We start from the raw sequence: 23,287 nt of genomic DNA on the forward strand, positions 1-23,287 counted from the left end.
ACCCGCTCTTGGACTCCACCAAACCTCCACTCCTCCCAGCATCCGGCCATTCCATCCTGTTGCCCCCCCTTTCGCAGACACTCGAGTCCTCCGAGTCGTTTTTCGTCTTGCTTGGCCCTTGGCCCGTGTCAAATTGAAGTCTCTTGTCGCTGAGGTGTCTGAGGGTTTCTTTAACGATCTGCCACTGTAACGAGAAATCTGATCTAGAGAAAAGATCTCGCTATCCCCCGCTCTGTCTTACCTTCTCTCCAACCGCTCAAAACGAAACATCTGGCCCTGAGGACAAGCCCGCAGTTCTCGATCCAGCCACAAAGGGGTTGGCCCCAAGCCCGAGCCATGACTGACCCCAGATAGCCCTGCCGTGGTTTCGGAACGCATTCTTCAGGACCAATGGAGTGAGCACGAAAAAGATCGTCAGGTACGCGAACGGGCTCCTCTGCTCCATTCGGGGGGTTCGCCCCCTAGATGACGACCCGCACTGATGCACTTGGATGCACTTGGCATGGCGACGCTGTGGCTTCAGTTAGGTATGTGGTGGGATCTAGGTGTTCAACCTCTTGCAAGAACTTCAGTGACATGCCTTTTTGAATATTCCCTCGTTCTTGCATCAACATTCACCATTCACTACCTGAGTATTATCACTGTGCTTCTATCTCAGAGCTGCATTGTGGGATCTCTTGATTGAGAATCCTTCGAGCTCTCTCTTTGGCTACTACTGTATTGTCTATTGCACTCTTTTATTCCTTGATTGAACTTGGGCAGGATACCAAATCGAGGCTACAACTTATTGCAATCACTTAATCTGGACAGGCTCCTTTGGCTTGAAACCATAAAGAAAAAGTATTCGACATACGCAAATGGATTGATTTTGTGTTTTTATGAGCGCAGATAAACCATGCATCGTCGCTGGTTATCCCTGCCCTTGCTATCTACCTGTGTTTCTGCATTCTATCCCTACCATACTGGCGATGGAGGAAGTGAGAAGAGCAAGAGGTTCATCCCTTTGGGTACTGAGCGTCCGCACGACGACGACTCGGCGGTGGTGACCATTGAAATCAAGAGAGCAGTGGTAAGTCCAAGGCTTCATTGGGTGCCGCATGGAGAGTCTCTAATCAAGATCATAGGTAAAAAGGAACAATGTGTTCCCGGTCGTCAACTCCTCAGCTCCCAACGTCCCAAACGCCATGGCAATCAACGAAGACGGCGACGACTATACCTACTTCTCCACTGTGAAATTCGGGTCCACGAGCCAAGAGATGTACATGTTGATCGACAGTGGTTCAGCTAATACCTGGGTCATGGGCACAAATTGCAAATCGAATGCCTGCCAGATACACAATACATATGGCAGTGAGGATTCGACCACGCTCCAGACAACCACTCAAACTTGGAGTATGACTTATGGCACTGGAGAGGTTGAGGGCGTGGTGGTCAAAGACACGGTGCAGTTGGCAAACTACACGGTTGAGCTGGGGTTTGGCCTCGCCTCTTCGGCATCTGATGACTTCGACAACTATCCCATGGACGGCATCTTGGGACTTGGACGGCCCGCCTCGGATGCGTTGGGGTCGCCGACTATCATGCAGGTGTTGAACAACAATGGCCAATTGGCGGCAAATGTTCTGGGCATCCACCTACAACGAAGCTCGGACGGGACGAATGACGGACAGATCACGTTTGGCGGGATCGACTCGTCCAAATTCAGCGGCAAATTGTCATATTCCAAAACGATCAATACCAACAGCTGGCAAATTGCCGCCGGTGACGCGGGCGTGGATGGCAAGTCGGTGGGCTTCCAGTCCAAAACCGCCATGATCGACACGGGGACATCATACATCCTGCTACCTCCCTCTGACGCCGATGCTCTGCACCAGCTTATTCCTGGCAGTTCGGCCGACGGAGAGACCTACACGATCCCTTGTTCCTCTTCGGCTGATGTCTTTTTCACGCTCTCTGGCGTGAAGTACTCGGTGTCTCCCAAGGACTATGTCGGCAAGCCAGCAAGCGGCAGCAGCAGTGGAAGCTGCCAGAGTAACATAATCGGCCACCAGGCGTTTGGGCCGAACGACTGGATCCTGGGGGATGTGTTTCTCAAAAACGTCTACACGGTCTTGGACTTTGACAATGCGAGGATCGGGTTTGGCACGAAATCAGGAGCTGTTTCTGCCGGCGGTGACGATAACACTGCAACCACCTCTTCCGTGTCGTCGGCGGCGGCGGCGGCAACAAGCAGCGCTCACTTGTCAAGTCCGTCTGCGTCGACCGTGTCACCCGCACCGACCTCCAGCGGCGCCGCCACGGCTTCAAAGCCCCAAACCACCATGTCGACATCAATAACGTCAAAACCAAACAACCCCACTTCCACAGCCAGTGCTGGTGCGCCAGCCACGTCGTCCACAGGAGCCGGCGACAGCAGCCCCTTTGGAGAATCGAGCGGCTCGGGTTCGTCTTCCTCTTCTTCGTCTTCATCATCCTCCGCCGTGAGAGACACGCGGTCCAACCTCCTTTTAGTATCGCTGATGGCATTTGCATTCATGGCGGGATTCATTTTATAATAATAAGATCCTCCTTTTCCTCTTCTTTTCATGTTAGTCTTGTATGGCCACCTCCCTCCAGGTTGATGAGATTGGAGGGAGTCGGACCAGACGAGACCGGACCAGGAAAAACACGAAAGCGGCGACTTCACTTTTGCCTTGCGAAAACTCAGCATCCTCCAGAAAAAGAGAGAGACAGACCAGAGCATTGTACAGCATTATTCTTTTTAGTTTTATTGTTTAGTTTCTACCGCCCCCCCAGGCGAATGCGGAAGATAGGCTACCAGTCCTACAGTTCTGTAGAGAGACAGAAAATCCCAATTGTGGGGTTTGTTCCTGGTTCACAGGTTCGATTCTTCCCGAGTCAATATGATCTGTTCTTGAATAAACTGGTCCTAGACACGAAGCGAACAAGTCATAGGTAATTTTTCGTGTACGTTCGGCCCTGCGCCCCCGAAGCTGCATTTCGCCGAGCTGACTGTTTGGTCAAACACGGCCTTGGGATCGTTGCGTATTCTCCGAGCTTGTCTCAAGCTGTTTGGCCGCGACCAGCGTCTTCGGGTCACCAGGCGGCTCTCGCTCGCTCAATGCCTTGTTTTACCCCTCAAGCGGTCGACCAGCCCTTATCAACCTTCAACTCAGCCCCATTGACGCCGGGGGCGCCGGCCAAGAACAGAATCGCCCTCGCCATGTCTTCCGGTGCACAGGTCCCCACCGCCGTCGCCATGGTCGGCATCACCGCATCCATTCCGACCTTGTTTGGGATGGCATTGCTGTTCTTCAGGATATCCGTGCTCACGCCGCCGGGGAGCAGGATGTTGCACTGGATGCCCTCCTTGGCGTACATCCAGGCCGTGTTGCGCGAGAGGCCGAGCAAGGCGTGCTTGGAGGTCGTGTAGGCGACCCCTGCGGTGCCGCCCTTGATGGAAGCCAGGGATCCCACGTTGACGATGCGGCCCTTTTGTTCGGTCGTCTTGGTCTGGAAGTGGTTGATGCAGGCGCGCATCGTGTTGAAGGGTCCGTTGAGGTTGATGTTCATGACGCGGTTCCAGATTTCGTTGGACACGTCGCCGACTCGTTCTAGGCATGGGGCACAGGGTGCGTTAGTTTTCCAGTGTCGGCAGCAGAATTGGAAGCTTGGTCGGGAGGGATCACTGTTCGGTCTGGAGGGGGTGAGTCCTTCTCACCAAATTGATCCATAACCCCGGCGACATTAACAAGGACGTCAATGGTGGACCATTTGTCCAGGACTTGCTTGATTGCTGCGTTCACGGATTCCTCAGAAGAGACGTCGCATTTAACATTGAGCCGTTCTCCGTCAGGCGAGGCTGCAGCGTCAACAATATCCAAAGCTGCGACTTTTGCGCCCTGCTCCAAAAATAATTGAGCGGTTGCCGCACCGATTCCATTAGACGCCCCTGTTAGAACAACGACCTGATCAAATGAAGAGTGGATTAGTCTTTCTGAGATATCAATATAGGCCTCGGAAAGGGAGAGGTTAGCATACTTTATCCTTAAAATCTGCCATCGTGAGAGACTGGCATTGGACGATGTCGTTCAAAAAGCGAATCCGGAGGCAGCCTTTATAAAAGAAACCGAGTCCCTCGTTCTCTAGGTATGCAGCCCCTCGGAAGGATCAAATTGAAGAAAGCTCAATGGTCTGTCCGACGTTTGGCAATCTTCAAATCGTGTTCTTTACCTCTTCACACCTAGGGTACGGCGAGTCAGCAATTAACACTAAGCCTGTGAGGAGCAGAATGCGGCAGTGAACAGCATATCCGAATGGCGTGAGGCCCGATGAGCATTTCAGGCCCTCCATTTGGACTCGGAAGTGCCTTTGGGCCATGGGGATTGAGGGGTCATTTGCATAAAAGTCATGAGGTGCAAAGGCGAGCCGCGTAAGTTTCGATCCTCAACGAGTGTGCAGCGACAGTTGGTTGACTCTGGTGGAGTGCCAATGACAGGCAACATACGAGTCAGGTTGAGAAGAGAGAGGAGAGAGAGCGTAGCGACAAACAGACAACGACAGAGCAGTGGGAAAACTCGCTTGTCTTGTCCCAATGCTCGTCCGTAGCGGGTTGGTTTGTGGTTGCGTGGTTGCGCACACAAGCACGTGTGCGTGGGATATGCCTCGTATGCCTCGTAACCCTTCGAGGATGACAGCTAGTCCACTTCACTCTCCCAGAGCACCACTCGTCAACATTCTTTGGATTGCCCGGCAGCCGCGATGAAATTCCTGCGAGATGACCGCAGATGACGAAGATTCTAATGGATCTGTTCAAGACCTCGCCAACGGCAAGATCGAGGGTTACAGGCATCTCCTCGCATCCGCAGAGCACACGCCCAATGGCAGTGTTCACTCTCCGACCGGCTCAGTCAACAATGACACTCGACCTCCTTCGCTGAGGCAGTCCTCTCTCTCCTATCCTCGCCCCGATGGCACCCCCCGAACGACGAACCGAGTGCGGTTCGATATCGAGCCCGCCACTATCCAAGCTCCAGAAGACTGGGTCGACGACGAGGATTACCTTACTTCGCCCAGCCAGCATGCTCCCCTGTTGACAGACATCACTCCCCCGGCTCAGTCTCCCTTTCTCTCCGATTCCTTCCAGCCAGAAGACCACCTACCCGACGCAAGACCTAAGAGTGGGATGCGCAGTGCGTTTATGAACATGGCTAATTCCATCATTGGGGCTGGCATCATTGGTCAGCCATATGCTTTTCGGCAAGCTGGCATGACCATGGGAATAATTCTACTGGTGACTCTGACAGTCACGGTAGACTGGACCATCCGCCTGATTGTCATCAACAGCAAACTCTCGGGAGCAGACTCCTTTCAGGCCACCATGCAGCATTGCTTTGGGTCCAGCGGCTTGGTCGCCATTTCAATCGCACAGTGGGCGTTCGCATTTGGCGGGATGATTGCATTTTGTATAATTGTCGGAGATACTATTCCGCATGTTATCGAGGCTCTAATCCCCGGGTTGAGAGATGTCCCATTTCTATGGCTGCTGACCGATCGACGTGCTGTCATTGTTCTTTTCATACTGGGTATCAGCTGGCCACTGAGTCTGTACAGGGATATCGCAAAGGTGTGCCTCTTCCCATTCAGGAGCTCCGGGCAAAGCTAACGGCCGCAGCTCGCAAAGGCATCTACGTTGGCATTGATCAGCATGCTGATCATCATTGTGACGGTCGTCACTCAGGGAGCTGTTGTCGACTCAGAACTGCGGGGGAATCTGAGAGGCCTGCTCTTCGTCAACGACGGATTCTTTCAGGCCGTCGGAGTGATATCATTTGGTATGGACCCTCTACATGTGGTTGCCGCAAACTAATCTGTCTAGCTTTCGTCTGCCATCATAACTCCTTACTGATCTACGGCTCTCTTAAGACGCCTACATTAGACCGATTTTCGACCGTGACCCATTATAGCACCTTCATCTCCCTGATTGCCTGCCTTGTCATGGCCTTGGCAGGTTTCCTCACGTTCGGAGACAAGACCAAGGGCAACGTCCTGAACAATTTCCCGTCACAGGGACATGTGGTAGTCCAGATCGCTCGCTTATGTTTTGGGCTTAACATGCTCACCACCCTTCCTCTTGAGTGCTTTGTCTGCAGAGAAGTCATGAACAACTACTGGTTCCCTGACGAACCCTACCAGCCCAACCGACATTTGATCTTCAGCAGTGCTCTGGTGGTCAGCGCCATGTCGATCAGCTTGATTACATGCGACCTCGGGGCCGTTTTCGAACTGATCGGAGCCACCAGTGCGTGTGCACTGGCATACATTTTACCTCCATTGTGTTATATCAAGCTCAGTACTAGAAGCTGGAAGACAATACCAGCAGTGGCATGTATTGTATTTGGATTTGCTGTTATGACTGTGAGTTTGGTGCTGGCCATGAAGAAGATTATCAAAAGTAAGTACTCACTCGGCACGTTCAAGTTTCATATTGCTGACTAGGCTTTCTCAGACGAAGGCGAGCCCCATCAATGCTAGAGCAATAGATATGAGGAAGACAGGCATAACTACTGTGCCCAGATCCCATCTACCCTGTCCTATACAGGGACTGAAATGACTAATTTCCCGGATATTTCCCTTGCCTTCACCCCAGTCGAACTGGCCGCTCCTTTTTGAATCCTTGGCGCAAGCTTCTTCGATATAGTCAGACCTCCGAGACGTGATAGAGTATGGTCCAGAATGGATGGTCCTCGGATTTCTTTGATTCTCGCTCACAGTCGACGACGATAATGCTGGCGCCGGCATTTCCTTGGTATCAATTTCCTTTCGAACCTACCCCTGAGGATCTTTTACTCTGTGGACTATTATCGTGAATTCATGAAATTGCATTCTGAGCGCGTTCGTGATGATCGGAGTGTATGTTGGTCCGCTATAGGGGAAGAATTGGTCTCGTGGATGCTGGATACAGTCGGACAACGGACGAGGCACTGCTCAATGATCCGAAAGTAGAGCACCGAGCCCCAGGGGGGCCAGAGACAAGGCTTTCCGCTAAAATGGCGTCCAAGCTAATCGCAGATGAGCTTGTCCTCTCTCTCTCTGAGATGCAGAGAGAACCATAAAAGGAGAATGGGGATTAAGAAAGATCATCATCGCTTAATTAACATGGCTTGAGTCGCGCGATAATGTGCCACGAGAGAGAAACCTTGAGCAACGCGTCTCAGATGCGGCCAATGTTCGTGTATCTTGACGAACGCCAACCGCGCTCATCCGAAATGATATGCATATTACTCGCGCTACACATTTGCCCCGATTAGCGATCGGATGTGTCACATAGTGACTGATAGTTTGAGCTTCGTCTATATCCGCTTGCAGGCTAATTACGTACCAGCTTGATCGCCTACGCGAGTAGGTTGGATACGCGGTAATTCTCCGACGAGATCTGTAGGGGTCTTGTTCCTGGAAGAAAGTGCTTTCGGCTTATGCGCTGGGGGTTTGCTAATATGTGACAAGCTTGGCAGGGTTTCTATGTGGCCAGCTCGAGGAGAAGGAGCTTGGCTGGGGTACTGAAGTGTTTGAGGGCCTGGTCGATATGACGACGAAGGAAGCAGACAGCCACTTGGTGCCACAGTGCCACCCACAGCCTTGTTCAGGAGTCGGATATTCGATGGTGCTAACCCCTTAAATGGACAAGTGGATCTCTAGCCTTGCGGTAATGGGCCAATCATGTGTAGAAATCGGCCTCCGCCCTCCGCTTCTCTCCGCCCCACCCGCCTCCTGTATTTCTTCGCGCATCGTGCGACACTCTATTCGACCCCTCCTGCTCAACCAACCACGATTCTTTGGCCGGTCATCGTTTTGCGTTTCATCCTGGATCTGCGCTCTCTTTTCTAGTCCTGGGGCAAATGTCTGGGTTGGCCTGCTTGATTCGCAACCTCCCGATGACCCTACAATTTCCTGGCACCACAGGCCATGTGGCACCTCAAAATGGAAACTCCGCGCTCGCCGCAAGCATTTACATGCCTTTTCCTTCTCTTCAACAGCAGGTCCTGTCTACTTTTTGCTTCTCTGTGTTCTCATCATCTCGCCGTCACTCCTTTGAGCCTTGCCTTCAGACGTCCTAGAGACGTCAGTCACTCTTTTTTTCGATTCGACTCCCATCCCGTCACTCCTTTGCCCCAAACCACATTCATTTTGTTCCAAAGCGGGTTGATCTCGACGTAGAAGACCACACTACAACCCGAGGCCGAAGAAGTGTTGGCATCTTTCCAAGAGACGCAAAAAAGAAAACCAGAGTCTTGAACGAGAATCACGAAACTCCTCCCCAAAATGCATTTCCACACTCTGGCACTGGTGGCTTGCTTGACGTTGGCGCAGGCTCACCCTGACGGGTGGTTTCCTTATCGACTTCCAAAACGAGCTCTAGTGAACGCGATTATATCGATCGGATCAAGCTCTGATGACACCGCCGGATCAAGCTCTAATGAAGGCGCCGGGTCAAGCTCGAATGAAGACGCCGGGTCAGACTGGGCAGACTGGTCAGAGTCCGAAACGACCACGTCCAAAGCGATTGTCAGACTCCCGGTGACCAGCTCATTGACCGCTACAACTAGCCCGAGGTTCGAAGTCCCTACAACGAGCACACCCGGTACCAGCTCCACCACCACATCAAGTAGCCTGTCAGATCCGACAACCTCAAGCACGACCTCGTCCTCCACAACGACTTCGGTGGTGTCTTCTTCGACAACCACATCCGTCAGCCCGTTTATTGATGTGGTCACGACTTCGACGTCTACCACAACTTCAACAACGTCCACTTTGACAACAACATCTGACCCCGTCACAACTTCTTCCTCTACCACGACTTCACTAACAACCACTTCGACAACTACCTCTGTCAGCACGCTTATTGACCCCGCCATAACTTCGTCCTCTACCACGACAGTAGGAACGTCTTCGACTACTCTTTCCATCAGCCCAGATGTCGAGATTCCGACAATTTCATCATCCACGACGACTTCAGTAACGTCCACTTCGACAACTACATCTAGCAGCCCGGATGTTGAGGCCGTTACGACTTCGACTTCGACCACGACCACGAGCTCGACCACCTTTTCCGTCGACACGCTTGTTGAAGACATCCCGACCTCGACTTCAACTACTCCTACCGGCTCCACCGTGGCTGCCGAGACGGTCGATCCCACTTCTAGTGATAGCTCACCCGTCAATGCAGCACCGACGACCACAAACGCGCCAATAGCCTGGTCGGAGTGGGCCGAGTGGTCGATGACAACCACTACCGTTTCATCTGGTGAAGAAGTTGCCGTCAGCACCACTGTCGAGGATACTACCTTTACGTTGACCATGGGCTCTGGAGAGTCGGCTTCTGTCGTCACGACCACGATGCATCTGACCAGGACTTTGACCTTGACGAGCACCATTTATGCTACCATCACTCGACCATCCCCTAGCCCAGTGGGAGCTTCAGATAACCAAGGGCCCGGAGTTGGGGACGACAACAAGGACGTCGCTGCGGCTAGCACAGAAACTCCCACAAGCCCCGAAGGTACCACCACCATCACGTTACAGTCTACAGTTACCGAGACAGTCACTGTGGCCCCCGTAGAGACTGGTGCTGGCCCGGCTGGACATGGCCGCCCACCTCCTTGCAGCATTGCGTACGTCACCGTCACCGAGGTTTCGCAAAGCACCGTCACTGTCACGGCCACACCTTCTTCGGTTGAAGCCATCGTCAGGCCGTCCGGGGCACCGGTGGAGGCGTTTGAGGTGTCGACTTCGGCGACGACAAGCTCGACTCCAAGCACAACCACCACCATGACGACGTCGGCAGTCTATGGGTTTGGTAATGGCACCGAGACACGACATGCCCGAGCGAGCTCAGGGTTTCTGACCATGTCCAAGCATGCCGCTCCAGTGGGCTTGAAGCCATGAGATGCTTCGACCGCGGGATCGTGCAGACGAGGATGGAAAGACCATGTGCGGGCCATAGTTGGAGAGAGCCATCCGTGTATTTTTGATTCTTGTACCAAAAAAAAGAGGGACGTTCGCTATTGCTTTTTCCTGAAGGGAGCACCCAGGGGGGATTAGAAGATGGAAGGAAGAAGACGATGTATGTATGTAGAGAGACGCCTTGTTTACCACGACCTGCACGAGATGGGGTTCGTTTTCTTTGCTGTAAGATTCACCCATGACAATTGAAATGAAATTTATCCCATGTTTTGTAAAACATTGCGTGATGACGAGTGTTGATTGTGGTTAGTGACTTTTCTGCCTTGCAGGAGTAGTACTAGTAGTAGTAGTTCTCCAACCCTATTCTATTCCAACGATATCTTTTGCCGATGAGGCTTTGCCTGTGGGAATCGGCCCTGCCAAGTTTTCGGACATCCCTACTACTAGTAATCACCATTGCGAGGTACTATTGGCTCTACTGGCTGAACGGAACCAAGGATATGCACATTTCAACAAGCCCATTCCCGTCGTATCCGCTGGTGCCGTGCAGCAACTACTGGTTCGCTCGCAAAGCTGCCGGGGGGGAGGCTGACGAGTTGGGAGAGGGGCAAAGAATGTACGCAGCGTGGCAGCGGATCTACCTACCTAGGTACCTAGGTAGCGAGCTAGGTACCTAGGAAGGCTTCCCAGGTAGCAACCCCTCGCTAGTAGTAGAGGTGCTGGTGCGCCACTTTTTGCCCCGCATTGATGATGCAGCCCCAAAACAGCGTCACCAGCGTCACCAGCGTCAGATGGCGAACGTGCTTGCAATCTGCGTTACACACCTGGCACACTTCACTCTACTCTCTCTTTCGGTCTTTCGGGGGTGTTGAAGCTATGACGCACACCCACGCAAACCGATGTCGTCAGATCTTCCCAGCAACATGGATCGGCCCCAGGGCATGTCACTGCTCCCTACTGTCACCTCGCCATGCTTCTACACAAGGACCCTTGAAGTGAAGCGAGAGAGGCCAAGTTCATATATCGTCCCTGATTCTCCCTTCCTCCTCCCGGGATACACTTTACCTCTGATATAGGATCGTCTTGCAATCCAAGTCTCACAACCACAACGCAACACAAAGTTATCTTGTAAACCCTGCACCGCACACTACCACCATAAGCTCCAAGTAGTAGAAGTTGGCCCACGATGGAAGCTGCAAAGAACGCCTTCAACCACGTTATGGGGTATGACAAGGAGGAGGTGAGTTCACAGCCCTTCATTCTCCCACTGACAGGCAGGGCTTCAGTTGACATTCATCTAGTCATCAGGAGACAACAACAATCACCACACTCAGTATGAGAGAGCTCTTGTGCCATATCGCTGCAGACCCAGAAAGCTGACTCTTGTTCTCCAGCCATCATCTCCCCGGTCATCACAAGAACGAGGCGTCCACTGACAACGACTCGGGTTCAGCCGCAACCGAGACACCTTCCAAGCCCGTCTCGGCAGGGAACAGCGGCAGCAACGACCACCAAGGCAACCCCGAGGACCAAGACCAAGACCAATCCTCCGACAAAGGTCCTGATCCGGCCCTCGTCGGCGAACCCAACCCCACAGAAAAGCTGTCTGGCAATGCCGCCCCGGGTAGCCACAGCGCCGTGTTCGGCCTGACCCCGGACGGCAAGAAGTCCACGGATACGTCTCACGGCACCTCGGCCCCAAAGCCTGCACATGGCAGCGATGACAGCGCCCAGGGAGGCGGCAAGAAAGAAGAAGGCGGTGACACCAGCTCTCGTAACACGGCTAGTGGAGAGGTGGGTGAGCAGATGCAGAAGGCCGAGGCGGATCAAGGTGAAAAGGGTTTGCAGAGGACGGACCCCGCCCCACAACCTGCTGGCAGTGACGGTAAGCCAGGGGCAGGTGCTACGGGCTTGCAGCAGGGCAGCGGAAAGGTTTGAGCCTGTTAAGTGAAAAGGGAAGAGAATTCCAAGTTATGTCGATTTTTCTGGGGTTTCAGGTTCTGACTTGGGAGGTGAGAAGACATACGCGCAGCAATATGCCTGGACTTGCTCCGGGCCATTCAAAGAGTATATAAGAAAGAGATGACTTGATGTATCCCTGTCCCAAGATTTCATCCCTGACACAACCTGGCCAAGTTCAAATGTTGGGTGCACCTGAGGACACACTTGCACCTTCTTCCCTGAGATGTGATGGCTTGCACTTGGATCATGCTCGAAAGTTCGAATGCTTGACAGCTCTTTCCTGACCGGCATTGACGACATCAATCTTTCTTCTCACAACTCTGCAATGTACGCTCAAGATCCCCGTTCTGTTCTGGGTTCTGTGTGAGATTTCCGGTGGCCTTTGGGGTGGTGCTGCTCTTCCGCCAACATTCAGTTCCTGGCCGAAGGGTCAGCAACCTCAGTCCATGGGTATCGGCGAGGTATTTACCTACTTCAAGCAACAATCAAGGCCTGACCTATGCTCCCCACCCATACCACGTACGATACGGTGGTCTCTGTGAAACTTTGACGGCGTCAGCTTTGGATGGTACGCCAGCGGGTTGGGCGACATACCCTCAGCCTCGACATGCACGCCCCAGAAGTTCTGCCAGATGGTAACGAGGCCAATGGCCGTTGCAGTAAGTCCGAAGACGATTGTCCAAATGAGCTCAGCTGCCATGCTAGAGAAACAATGTCTGGGTTCTTTCTGAGATCTATTGTGAGGCTGACGATTAGGGCTCCGAAACGAGAGGTATAGACTGCAAGATTTCTGGGGAGCAAGACTGGTCTATGTATGCTCATCGTTCGGTGCCATGGCGCCTGACTCGCTGCGCATTTGGCCTATGTTCCAGCAAGAGCATCAGCGGCAGTCGTGGGTATGAACCCGACCCCCTAATCATGCCATCCTCTGCTCCTTGGTGAGGCAGATTTCACACTCGGTGCACGAAACATACGGACTCCCATGCGGGCAAACATGTTGATCTGGAAGACGAAGTCATCCACAGAGTCTCTGGTTAGTGCGGATACGAGAGATGGAGTGGGGAAGCTAGCGGTATGCATACCCTCAATTGGAGTGTCGGTTGTCAATAACATGTGGCTAATATGGGCTTGAGGGAGGAATTTCCGTCCTTGTTGGCCCGACCAGGGCGGCTGCCAATGAGACAGCTTGGATACCTAGGTACCTACCTTACTTATCTCTAGAAATCGAGAAGGGGACCCAGTGTTTGCCTCAACTTTACCTAGGTAGGCAAGGTCTGAGTGAGTCAGGCTGTGGAAGAGGGAGGCGTCAGAGCGTGACGGCGCGAGAGAGAGAGAGAGAGAGAGGGCGCGAGGGAGCGAGAGTGGTAATTGGTAGAGGTAGCTCGGCCTATTTCAAATTTGGCAGTGTCTGAATTCACTCAGGACTTCTTACGGACTCCCCTTTCATCAGCATATAGGGCCATATGTGGCACCACTTCATTGGCCCTGAATCTGGTCATGTCACCTTTTTTGCGTTTCGAGACTTTTGTGCGTCGAAGAAGTCGATTGTACGGTGGAGTTCATGTCGCCACGATTGTCTGCTTTTCCCACCCTCTCTGTCCGAGCTACCTAATTATCTTGAGTATTCTGGCCATCTTGGATACGGTCCACCTAAAGGATGTGATGGACACCGGAAGGCCGGTTGTCACCCAGTAGGTAGGGAGTCTAAGGCGAGGTAGATTGCTACAACAAACCATCACGATTACTGTCCCTCTCTCCTCCCCAGAAACTGAATCTAGCCTGTCCTTGATTCCACCGTTCCAGCCTCCTTCTTTCTTGTCTCCCCCTCTTCTTCCCATGCTTGTAATGATTGGAGCATATCCCATTTTCCCCAGGCACTTTAGAGTCGGACCAGTCTCGCTCATAGAACCACAGGTACGTGTAGTGTGCGTCAATCTCATCATCCTGCAGGTGGAACCCATCCTGCAGGGAAAAGCCATGCTTTAGGGGGACCTTATGATGTAGGGGAAGCTAATGATGTAGGGAAAACCCATGCTGTAGGGGGACCTTATGGTAGGGGAAACCCATGGCGTAGGGGAAGCCAATGGTGTACGGGGAACTAATGGTGTAGGGGAAACCCATGGTGCAGGGGGGGTAACCCATGGGTTACCCCCCATGGTGTACCTAGGGCAAACTCATGGTGTAGGGGGAGCCCATCCGGCAGGAAAATCCATGCTATAGGAGGAACCAATGGTGAGCCCGTACTATAGGGGGAACCAATGGCGTAGGGGGAGCCCGTCCTGTAGGGAAAACCCATCCTGTAGGGAAAACCCATGATGTAGGGGAAACCCATCCTGCAGGTGGAACCCGTTGGCGCAAACGACCAGAAGCAGTTGCCATGGCTGTGACCAGAGTTGCTCTTTGGCCATATGATGAGATTCTTCGTTATGTACAGAGAGTATTATCTCTTGCGCCGGACGTGGAGTGTCCCAAACAATTGCACCGCCGATCTAGCCGTGCCTGTGTAGAGCTTCCGGTAATCAAAACAGAAGATGAGGCAGAAAGAATTTTTGGGACTTTTTTAATTGGTTTTTTTTTGTTCTCGTCACATTTTCCCCCCTTCTAGATACAGACCCCGATGCCTGATCCACTCTCCTACCTTCTGGCCTACCAGCCCTTTGACTTCGTCCCAATCCCCGTCCTTCATGGCATTTCGTATCTTCGTACTGCTCACACCTTCCGTTTCTCCCGAATCATCCACCACCAATTCCACCCTCTCGGCCCACTCCCGCTTGAGCCCGTCCTTCTCCAGCGACCCGTTCTTGATGCTATCTAAGTACGCCTCTTGACCGGCGATCGTCGTCAGGTCGGGTGGTGCTTGGGATCCAGCACTCAGACTTGACTCTGGTTGCGTCTTCTGCGCGTCCTTGAGGTTTTGCGAGGGACTGTTGGCGTCGACGCGGATCGTCGCCCGTAGGCGGTGTCTCCTCAGGAAAGGCTCCAAAGCTGACAGCGGCGGATGGCTGTTTGGGTAGTATTTCGGCGTGAAGATCCGGAGGAGCGTGTCGAAGCCTGTGAGGTGGATTTGTTCGACGACACCGTCGTCGTCTTCCGTTGGGCTGGAAGGGTCGTGGCCTGGAGGACGGTAGAGGCCACTTGCGTCGATCGCGGTGGCCTTGTCGACGAAATATGGCTCCTTCGTGATGCCGATGTCGATTATCGGAGCTGGTGTATTAAAGGCGGACCGTAGATCCTCGGCCGCCAAAGTCATCATGACCAGCCGATCCTCAAAGTCGGCCGGCTTGGGCTTCTTGTCTGCGTTCACGGAGGCCAGCAAGAATAGGACCCTCGGAGTCGAATTCTTGGTCTGCGACTTCAGTGCCGTCTTCACCAGACTTGAATGGGCCTTGGAAGGCGGGTTGAAGCTCGAGTCGAGAACGTAGACCGTCTTTGTGACGATCGGGCTTGATGGTGTCGGGGCCGTCGTGGCGGGTGGGATCGAGTGTAAGATTCGAAACGAAGACGACGACGAAGAAGCAAAGTCCTTTAGTGCTTGGGAGAATTGGCCTCTGAGTTGCTGGAGGGCCTGCATGTCCAGTTCTGGCGAGGACATGATCTATTAGTCTCCTGTTGTGGGAACCCAATATTTTGGATTTCTGACTGTGGTTTGTTGGGAGGGTTTCCGCGGTGCTGGCTCAGCCGGGTTGTCCTAAAATGGCGCCTCTGACAAGCTCAGACTTATCTCATCTTCAGGATGGTCATATGCCTTCTTCAAGAATCTGAAACGGGGTGCTCTTTCTCGAATGTTGAAAATTTGCCCGATTGATAGAGCGTCAAATATTCTGAGAAGTCCGGAGAACAACCCTCTCCGGCCCCCAATGACGCCATGGTTTGGCTTTTCAGCCTCGTCGGGACTCGGGACTCGGCTCGCGGCGGGCCTGCAGCTCCGGCCGGCGCCGAACATCACGTGGAGATACTAGTATTGAACTTCGGGTGACTTGGCGGTTTCACCTGAACTCAGCCGCAGTCAAGCCTCACCAGCCTCGCCAGCCCCTGTCCTTGACCGACGAATCTCTCCTTACAAGCTCCTACACGATGCTTGCCCCCGAGAGTCATTTGGCCACCTTCTAATACATGTCGCGTGCTGTCTGTTCAAAGACAGAGAATGCCATGCCCAAGCTCATGCCCCGGATGCTCTTGATGGCTGCGCCGTGCCTTTTGCCTGCGGAAGAGGTTTGTCTGAGCGCTCAGAGCACAGAGTATCTCAACTTGATCCTCCCGTTCACCTACCCTTTGCCTACTTCGCTAAGCAACACTGCCACGAGCCGCAAGTGCTGTGCTAACCCGTCCTGCAACTCTCATAATTTAGGGCGCAGATGACTTGCCCAGATCTCAAGCTTCAGGACGGCTTGTTGAACTGGGCCAAACAACAGTCCAATGACGAGCGTCGAAGCTGGGATCCGCCAAACCGGTGTAGCTGATCCACTTCTGGTCCGCCAGGTCACTAGTCCATGCTCCTGGCCAGCCGACCACGAGTCACCGTTCTAGAAGAAGACGCCATATTAATTATTTCCTACCTTGCTCCCTGACCCCGAACATGCAAGCTCTTGGCAAGGCACACAAGGTGGCGGTCGTGGGCGTCTACCGGCGGGCCAGCCCTCCCGCAAACCTCGAGTCCAGCAGGGCGAAACAGGGCTCATCCCAAGCCATGGCGACGGGCCAGAGACGTTCTGGCTCAGCCTGACGACACGAAACGATGGCCTACGCCTCACTTTGACACTCTTCCTTTAACCTTAGTCTATTGACGCGCCCCATTCCCATTTTGCTTTGAGCCGGTTCCCCTATAACACAGGTCTCTGCCCATCCTTATTCGTCTTCAGGCTCTTTTCTGCCTGGCGATCTGTATTTGCCTATTCCATTTGCCGTGTATCCTACATTCTTGTCTGTAGTTACGCAAAGTCATCTTGGACACTTTTGCGGTGACAGCGACTCACCTTCATAACGGTCTGAGGCTGTGTGTCCCACGCATTCGGGCCATTGAGCCCTTCCATCACCATGGCGCCACACGGCCCCAGTGGCATAGAAATGACGAACCTACCATCTCGCAGCCCGTCGCAGGACGGCGACGAACCGCCACAGACGAGACCGGTTGCACACGCCCCTCTGCTCGGGACTTATGATGTGTTCAGTCTAATCGTCAACAAAATGATCGGCACTGGCATATATACCAACGTGTCCACCGTACTCGTGCTCACTGGCGACAAGGGGCTGACGATGACGCTGTGGGCGATAGGCTCGATCTACACATTGATCAGGTGAGTAGACTTGTGATAGGCTAGGAAAGAATAACCAAGGTGTGAATGCTAACTCGTGAGCAGCATGTTGATTTACTTGGAGTGCTCCACAGTCATGCCATACAATGGCGGAGAACTTGTATACGTAAGTGAAAGTCTTATTCCTGATCCTTTTGTGCCCTGGCTGACGAAAAGAATGTATAGCTTGATGAATTGACGTCAGGCCGATCCGGCCGAGGGCGCTCATGGATCAAACGGTTGCTAGGAGACGGCTTGTATGCATACTGCACGTATGCATTCATATTCGTCGCGTTCTTCAATTCCGCCGCAAACTGCCTGCAGATCGGGCGCTTGTTGCTATTTGCGAGAAACCCAGAAGAGGATCCCGACCGCGACTTCTTGCGGACCATTGCCTTTCTGGTCCTCCTTCTTTTGTGCCTTTTGCAATACTTCTCTCCCCAATCGGGACGCGTGCTCAACCAAATCTTTGCCGCCGTCAAGATCTTTTTGCTGCTGGTTGTGCTCTGCGCTGGCTGGCACGCGATACAGGTTGGGACGTACCCAGGGGCAGGGTTTCAACAATGTGACCCGCCAGCGGCAAGCATGTCGAAAATCCAGGTGGCGAAAGCATTCCTCCTGGTGATATTTTCTTACGAAGGTTGGGAGAATGCGACATTTGTGGCCGGTGAGATTGATCCACAGAGCCCTGTGACCCTGCGCAAAGGGTTCATCTTTGCAGTCACGGTCGTCAGCATCTTGTACATCGCTATTGTCGCAACTTTTCTTAAGACCATCCCATATGTTCCTATCGCGATCAACTACACACCGATGCTCTTTGGTAACAATGAGGCGGCATACAAGGCATGGTCTGTGTTCATTGCCATTTCTTCTCTGGGCAGCCTCAACTCGATCATCTACACCTTCTCGCGCATCAAGCAAAGCATAGGATCAGGCAATATTCTTCCGTGGTCCGACTTCTGGAAGAGCGACTCGCCTTCCGCTGGGCATGTGGAAGCTCTGGACCAGTATCTTGCGCCGCGAGGAGGCCTTGTGCTCCACGGGATCATGACGACGGTCTTCATAGCCGCATCGGCATCCATCAGAACTGTCCTGGAATCAGTCAGTATGCCTGGGTTGATCCAGACTTATGCGCACTGCATCATTCTGACTATCATGGGCTTTGCCGTCCTCAGACTTCCGTCGAGGACAAAGCATCTCGATCAAGTCGGTCGTGGGGACCATAACAGTGACACGGGAATGGATGGTCAGGGAGAAGGCAGCGGGTGGGAATGGGACCTGAAGTTGAGGTACTGCGAGGGATGGTGGCGATATGTCCCAGCATCCTTCTGCGTTGTGTATGGACTGGCGAATCTGTGGGTTGTCATCCTCAGCATCATACCTCCCTACCGCGACCAAGATGGATTTCCCATCACTGGCACCTCGTGGAGCAACTCGACTGATGGCAAGACCTTGACCTGCAAGGACTCGGGTTCCAGCGTGAACCTGACATTTCCCTACCCAGTCGCCCTCGACGAGGAGGACGCGCTGCAAGGCTGGATCCTTCCGGCCACGACGTTCGGGGTCATGTTCTTCGCCACTTGCTACTATCTAGCAGTCTTTGGCTCCAGCCAAGAGCCGCCGTTCTGGCGGTGGTGCCTGACTCAATGGGCCGGCGTCCGACCGGTCATCAGCAAATGGGAAGGGTACGATTGGCGGCTGGAACAAGTCCGCCGGTTCGGGAGGAGGCGCGACATTGCATTCGACAAGAGAAACGGCAATGCCCAGGTGGGGATCTTGTACTGGCTCGGAGGCGGGTCGAGCCTGTTTGTCAACAACAGCAGAAGCCACCCGGTGGAGCGCTGGGACGATTTCTGGCATAGAAGGGGGGAGGCGTGGCACGAGTTTAAGAAACGATATCTGAGACGGAGGAGGCGCAGTGACTGAAAAGGGTTGTGGCGGAAGGGGGTTTGTATGAATACGAGGTAGGGAGGCACCTACCGTCCAAGTTTGAGGAGATGAGTAATGAATGTCATCTAATTATCCCACTTACGAGTAGCCTGGCTGGCCATTCCCTCTTTCCTTGCTCCGTACGAGTACAATCATCTCGCTAACCGCCCGGTCATATCGAGTGAATGACTGACCGTTGAGTTGGGAAGTCGGGCGGGGGGGATCGAGGCTCTGCTCCACGCTTAAGTACCGAGTACTCAGCCTGACACACCAAGATCAGTTCGCAGAAGGCATTCATGGCGTCGACGGTCGTGAGACACAGAACCTTCCGCTGAGCCTCAATCGATTATTGGCATCACCAGCCCTCCCCTTCCGCCCCCCTGCCCAGAGTCCTGGCGTCAATAGTCCCGGGAGTGCTAGTGTAACCCCATGACCGAGTCGCGTGCGAACCACCACCTGTCGCCTACCTACTAGCCCAGCGAAGCCAGTCACACTGCCTCAGTTATTAGTTGCAGGGCGAGCCTAGACCCAACGATGGCGCTTGAACGGTTGAGGGGATATGTCGGGGATGTGCTGGCATCTCCAGGACACCCACCGGTGGCACCCCCCTGGGCCTCGTCACACCTTTGGCACATTATTAAGAGAAGTGCCTGGTTTGGATGGATCAGTGAGTCAATGAATGAGTAATAATGGATGGATGGGTACATAGATATTAGAGGTCTGGAATGATATCTTCGAACCGGGACACCAGATTATTTACTCGTACCGTACCTATCCATCTACGAGTCTTCTCCATCTTTATCTCACCCCATTGCAATCACCCCAGATCTTTCTTCTGCCGCAATTAGCATTACAAGCATCCAACATCCATACTCCATAAGCGTCCCAACCAAACGACTCGAACACAACCTCCACTACCCTGCAGGGCAGCCTCATGAGCTGGTCCTGAAAAAAATGGACCAAGTCAGCCTGGTCAAGTACAACATCAGCGCGTCGGCGCTGGTGACGTATCTGGACAGCATCTTTGGAAGGAACAAATACCGTTGGAAAGTAGGTTTCCTCTCCTTTCTGTGCTTTTTTGCTTTTCCACCCCCCCACACCCATCATCGGGCAACCGCACAGGGTCCGGAATCCCTTTTTTCGACGATCTTCTAACAATCTCTAAAGCCTATCAAGGTCGGAGCAAGCACAATGTACGAGGTGACGGCGGCGAGGAAGTTGTCCGTCACGGAACATGGCGAGATTAAACAGCGCTCGGGGGTCACGCTTGTGGATGCCTGGTAAATCACCTTTGGCAATGAAGAAAGGAAAGGGTTGTTGGACGTCTGGCGTGGAGGAGTTGTGAATTGGACTATAGCGAGGACGGCGAGGGAGGAGGGCGAAGGCGCCTTTTAGGAAATGGGATGAATTTGAAGTCCATTGCCGCTTGGCTATATACATACAATATGGTACCGGTGCTGAAGCTAGACTGTGGACGTCCATGTTGGACCTCGCAGCTTCTTGTACTTTTAACGTAGACACCTACGAGGATGTACGTGACAGGTAACAAGGCGCCGGCTGTTACATAGTGGGGTCAACCGATCGATATCGGGAGCGAGGATATGGGATTCTCGAATCAAGAGGATCGATCTAGGTAAAGTAACCACCTATCGAGCGGCATAGATGGTGCGCCAATATATATGTATTTATGGATTATGAGGTACAGTAAATACTCTGTCGTATGCCAGGTAGTACACGACGATGAACGCAGCACAAACACCAACCGTGAACACTGCAGTAAATGGGATTCAGCCTGGTAGCCTCAGCCCCGTGCTCGATCCGCAGCCCTGCATCCCAATTCTCCCCCGGCGCCCACCCGCCAAAATGCCCAAACGCCTACCAAACTCAGCCTCACCACCAGCCTGATGTCCACCCGCGATCATCTCCCCCCTCTTCTCCTCCAGGTTTTCTCATTTTCTCTCTTGCACTGGACTCGTATCTGTGCATCTAGAGACCCTCCACATTATCGCCCACTCTCCTCAAACCACGGTCATATTATTTGGTCGGGCTAGAAAGAACAGAGAGAATATGGACGAGAAACTCCTCCCCTGGCCCGAAGCAGATTCCTCCGTCGTCCCCGACGTGTTTTTCGGCGCTTCGATCGAGGAAACCCAGCGGGCCTTTGACGAGGCTTGCCCGCGCATCTGCTCTCCAGCTGGCTCGGGGCCTTTTCGCGTGCAGGTGGGAGAAGTCGACGACACGGGTACGTCTAGACCAATTACGTCCGTACGGGGGAAATTATGGAGTGCCGTTGGAATTAGATTCCAGCTTGCTCGTCTGAATTGCCTGTGGAAGTACAGAAACTGACGACTTGTTCGTGCCAAAAGGTCTCAGAACGTGCGTGCTCGAGAACGACCGTGCAGTCACAGAGTATCTCAATGTGAGTTGTCCCCTGCCCAGCCCTGTATCCTGGTGGTATTGGTGCACAGAGACTCATAACCAATGCGAAAAGGCTTCCCGCGAGATCGACACGGGCCGGGACCCATTGACTGGAGCGGTCCCTTCGCCTAAATCTACCTTCTTGTATGTCCATCCATGCATCCTTCCATCTCTCACCGCTACCGCCGGAGATGTATCCAGCAGTACGAGAAGTGGAGAATTCTCCTGACCAATCCTTGATATATATGTGTAGTCTACTGAATCCCACGTTCGGCTGGGGCCGTCTGATGCTGTCAGAGGCGAGCATGCGATCGATTCTGCGTCATGTCCACGTCTTTCCTCCCTTTTTGAAGCATCTGACCGCGTTCGGCGAGAAGGAATTCGCCTGCGACGAGGGTTTCGCCGCATATGACATCCGGGAGCATTTCCACGGACTCCCGCAACGTCAGGGCATAGGTAAGCCAACTGATTCGACCACAGACCCACGAGGTATAGAGTGGTCAAGCGCTGATCGCCTTGTCCTACCCTAGAAACTTGCTTTCTGTGGAAGTACATGCAGCGCGATGACGGAAATGCCCAACACCCATGGACCATCCGTCAGGCCCTCGTTTATCAGAAATTCTCGTGCCTAACGCGGACGAGCACGAATATATTCATCAGAGCGCCTTCCCAGGTGACGAATCATCTGAAACACAATTTCACTGCCTCCTCAGAGTCTCGGGCTTCAACGGTCGCAGAGTGGCTGGGGGTGCAAAGGGTCTGGATGTCGTGCGGGACAGAGGACTGGCGGCAGGCTCTGAACTATTACGACGAGCAGATCACCAAGCTGGTGAGTTTCCCATGCCCTCTGTAGGGGCTCTGTCGCGTTGACGAGTGGTTGCTAGTTCGACGTCCTCGTCATGTTTTCAATCGAGACCGAGACAGCCGGCGACTCCAAAAAGGTCCAGCAATGCATAAGTTCCATGAAGGAACTCACACACCTCGTCGACCAGTTGTTGAGGATATCGCACGTGCTGAGTCTGAACTTCAACATCATAGCCTGCATGATGAACGCCGCACGCAGGTTCGAAAGCGAAGACCGCCGTGATGCCTTTCTGGTCTTCGCCGAGACCATCCAGCTCGAGTATTCCTTCCTCCGACATCTGGTAGGGTCGTTGTTGGCCCGCGGAAATAACTTGTCCCGCCAGGTCAGTTGACACCCCGGTCAAGTTTCGCTTCTGCATTGTGCACCGCTGATGACCAGAAAGTTGGGCGATATCATTGCTTTCCGAAACTCCGAGCTCAACAACAGGATAGCAAACGTGACAAGCGCTAGCACTGCAGCAGTAGTTGAACTGACATCAAAGAGCTCTCACGAAGCCCGTATAGTCAAGGTGCTCACAATCGTGGCCCTAATATACGTGCCGGCCTCATTCGCTGCGGTACGGACGGTACCAATCTTTCGGGCGTCCCCACTTCGCTAACTCGTGAGCCCAGGACTTTCTGCAGATGGGTTACGTCTCGGTGGACCAAGACAGAAACTTCCACATCGTGGCAAGCATGGACGTTTGGCTGTGGGTCATCATAGCCTTCCCCTTGATCTTGCTCGCGCTCTCAGTCCTGCTTGTCTGCGAGATCTTGGGGAGGAGGAGAGTCAGCAGGGCAGCAGCGAGTCCGAGCACACCCGTCTTCACAAATATCGTCTGAACCATTTTGTCCCAGGAACAGATAGACAGGACAAGCAG

General features: G+C 53.3%; 10 protein-coding genes across 10 annotated transcripts; 7 read left to right on the forward strand and 3 right to left on the reverse strand.

Annotated features, from left to right (window-relative positions):
- Positions 1–895: 895 nt before the first annotated feature.
- On the forward strand, positions 896–2,555 carry Z520_09186 (uncharacterized protein; the record flags this gene model as incomplete). Its single annotated transcript, XM_016779681.1, has 2 exons — positions 896–1,069; positions 1,125–2,555. The coding sequence occupies 2 exons, from the start codon at positions 896–898 to the stop codon at positions 2,553–2,555; spliced, it is 1,605 nt and encodes a 534-aa protein (XP_016629392.1).
- Positions 2,556–3,138: 583 nt separating this feature from the next.
- Positions 3,139–4,062, reverse strand: Z520_09187 (uncharacterized protein; the record flags this gene model as incomplete). Its single annotated transcript, XM_016779682.1, has 3 exons — positions 3,139–3,614; positions 3,722–3,968; positions 4,042–4,062. The coding sequence occupies 3 exons, from the start codon at positions 4,060–4,062 to the stop codon at positions 3,139–3,141; spliced, it is 744 nt and encodes a 247-aa protein (XP_016629393.1).
- Positions 4,063–4,777: 715 nt separating this feature from the next.
- Z520_09188 (uncharacterized protein) lies at positions 4,778–6,498 on the forward strand (the record flags this gene model as incomplete). The annotated part of the gene is made up of 3 exons (XM_016779683.1): positions 4,778–5,626; positions 5,675–5,834; positions 5,879–6,498. 3 exons carry the CDS (start codon positions 4,778–4,780, stop codon positions 6,496–6,498), a joined length of 1,629 nt encoding a protein of 542 aa, XP_016629394.1.
- A 1,824-nt stretch (positions 6,499–8,322) lies between these two features.
- Positions 8,323–9,945, forward strand: Z520_09189 (uncharacterized protein; the record flags this gene model as incomplete). The annotated part of the gene is made up of 1 exon (XM_016779684.1): positions 8,323–9,945. The coding sequence occupies one exon, from the start codon at positions 8,323–8,325 to the stop codon at positions 9,943–9,945; it is 1,623 nt and encodes a 540-aa protein (XP_016629395.1).
- Positions 9,946–11,149: 1,204 nt separating this feature from the next.
- Positions 11,150–11,901, forward strand: Z520_09190 (uncharacterized protein; the record flags this gene model as incomplete). The annotated part of the gene is made up of 3 exons (XM_016779685.1): positions 11,150–11,203; positions 11,265–11,296; positions 11,358–11,901. 3 exons carry the CDS (start codon positions 11,150–11,152, stop codon positions 11,899–11,901), a joined length of 630 nt encoding a protein of 209 aa, XP_016629396.1.
- A 323-nt stretch (positions 11,902–12,224) lies between these two features.
- Z520_09191 (uncharacterized protein) lies at positions 12,225–12,625 on the reverse strand (the record flags this gene model as incomplete). Its single annotated transcript, XM_016779686.1, has 3 exons — positions 12,225–12,343; positions 12,449–12,469; positions 12,520–12,625. 3 exons carry the CDS (start codon positions 12,623–12,625, stop codon positions 12,225–12,227), a joined length of 246 nt encoding a protein of 81 aa, XP_016629397.1.
- A 1,884-nt stretch (positions 12,626–14,509) lies between these two features.
- Positions 14,510–15,517, reverse strand: Z520_09192 (uncharacterized protein; the record flags this gene model as incomplete). Its single annotated transcript, XM_016779687.1, has 1 exon — positions 14,510–15,517. The coding sequence occupies one exon, from the start codon at positions 15,515–15,517 to the stop codon at positions 14,510–14,512; it is 1,008 nt and encodes a 335-aa protein (XP_016629398.1).
- Positions 15,518–16,959: 1,442 nt separating this feature from the next.
- On the forward strand, positions 16,960–19,142 carry Z520_09193 (uncharacterized protein; the record flags this gene model as incomplete). Its single annotated transcript, XM_016779688.1, has 3 exons — positions 16,960–17,219; positions 17,283–17,343; positions 17,403–19,142. 3 exons carry the CDS (start codon positions 16,960–16,962, stop codon positions 19,140–19,142), a joined length of 2,061 nt encoding a protein of 686 aa, XP_016629399.1.
- A 957-nt stretch (positions 19,143–20,099) lies between these two features.
- Z520_09194 (uncharacterized protein) lies at positions 20,100–20,429 on the forward strand (the record flags this gene model as incomplete). The annotated part of the gene is made up of 2 exons (XM_016779689.1): positions 20,100–20,195; positions 20,313–20,429. The coding sequence occupies 2 exons, from the start codon at positions 20,100–20,102 to the stop codon at positions 20,427–20,429; spliced, it is 213 nt and encodes a 70-aa protein (XP_016629400.1).
- A 783-nt stretch (positions 20,430–21,212) lies between these two features.
- Z520_09195 (uncharacterized protein) lies at positions 21,213–23,249 on the forward strand (the record flags this gene model as incomplete). Its single annotated transcript, XM_016779690.1, has 8 exons — positions 21,213–21,387; positions 21,512–21,564; positions 21,637–21,707; positions 21,817–22,019; positions 22,094–22,392; positions 22,448–22,750; positions 22,811–22,984; positions 23,040–23,249. 8 exons carry the CDS (start codon positions 21,213–21,215, stop codon positions 23,247–23,249), a joined length of 1,488 nt encoding a protein of 495 aa, XP_016629401.1.
- Positions 23,250–23,287: the final 38 nt, after the last annotated feature.

Source organism: Fonsecaea multimorphosa (genome assembly GCF_000836435.1).
Source record: "Fonsecaea multimorphosa CBS 102226 unplaced genomic scaffold supercont1.22, whole genome shotgun sequence".
NCBI classification, from domain to species: Eukaryota; Fungi; Ascomycota; class Eurotiomycetes; order Chaetothyriales; family Herpotrichiellaceae; genus Fonsecaea; species Fonsecaea multimorphosa.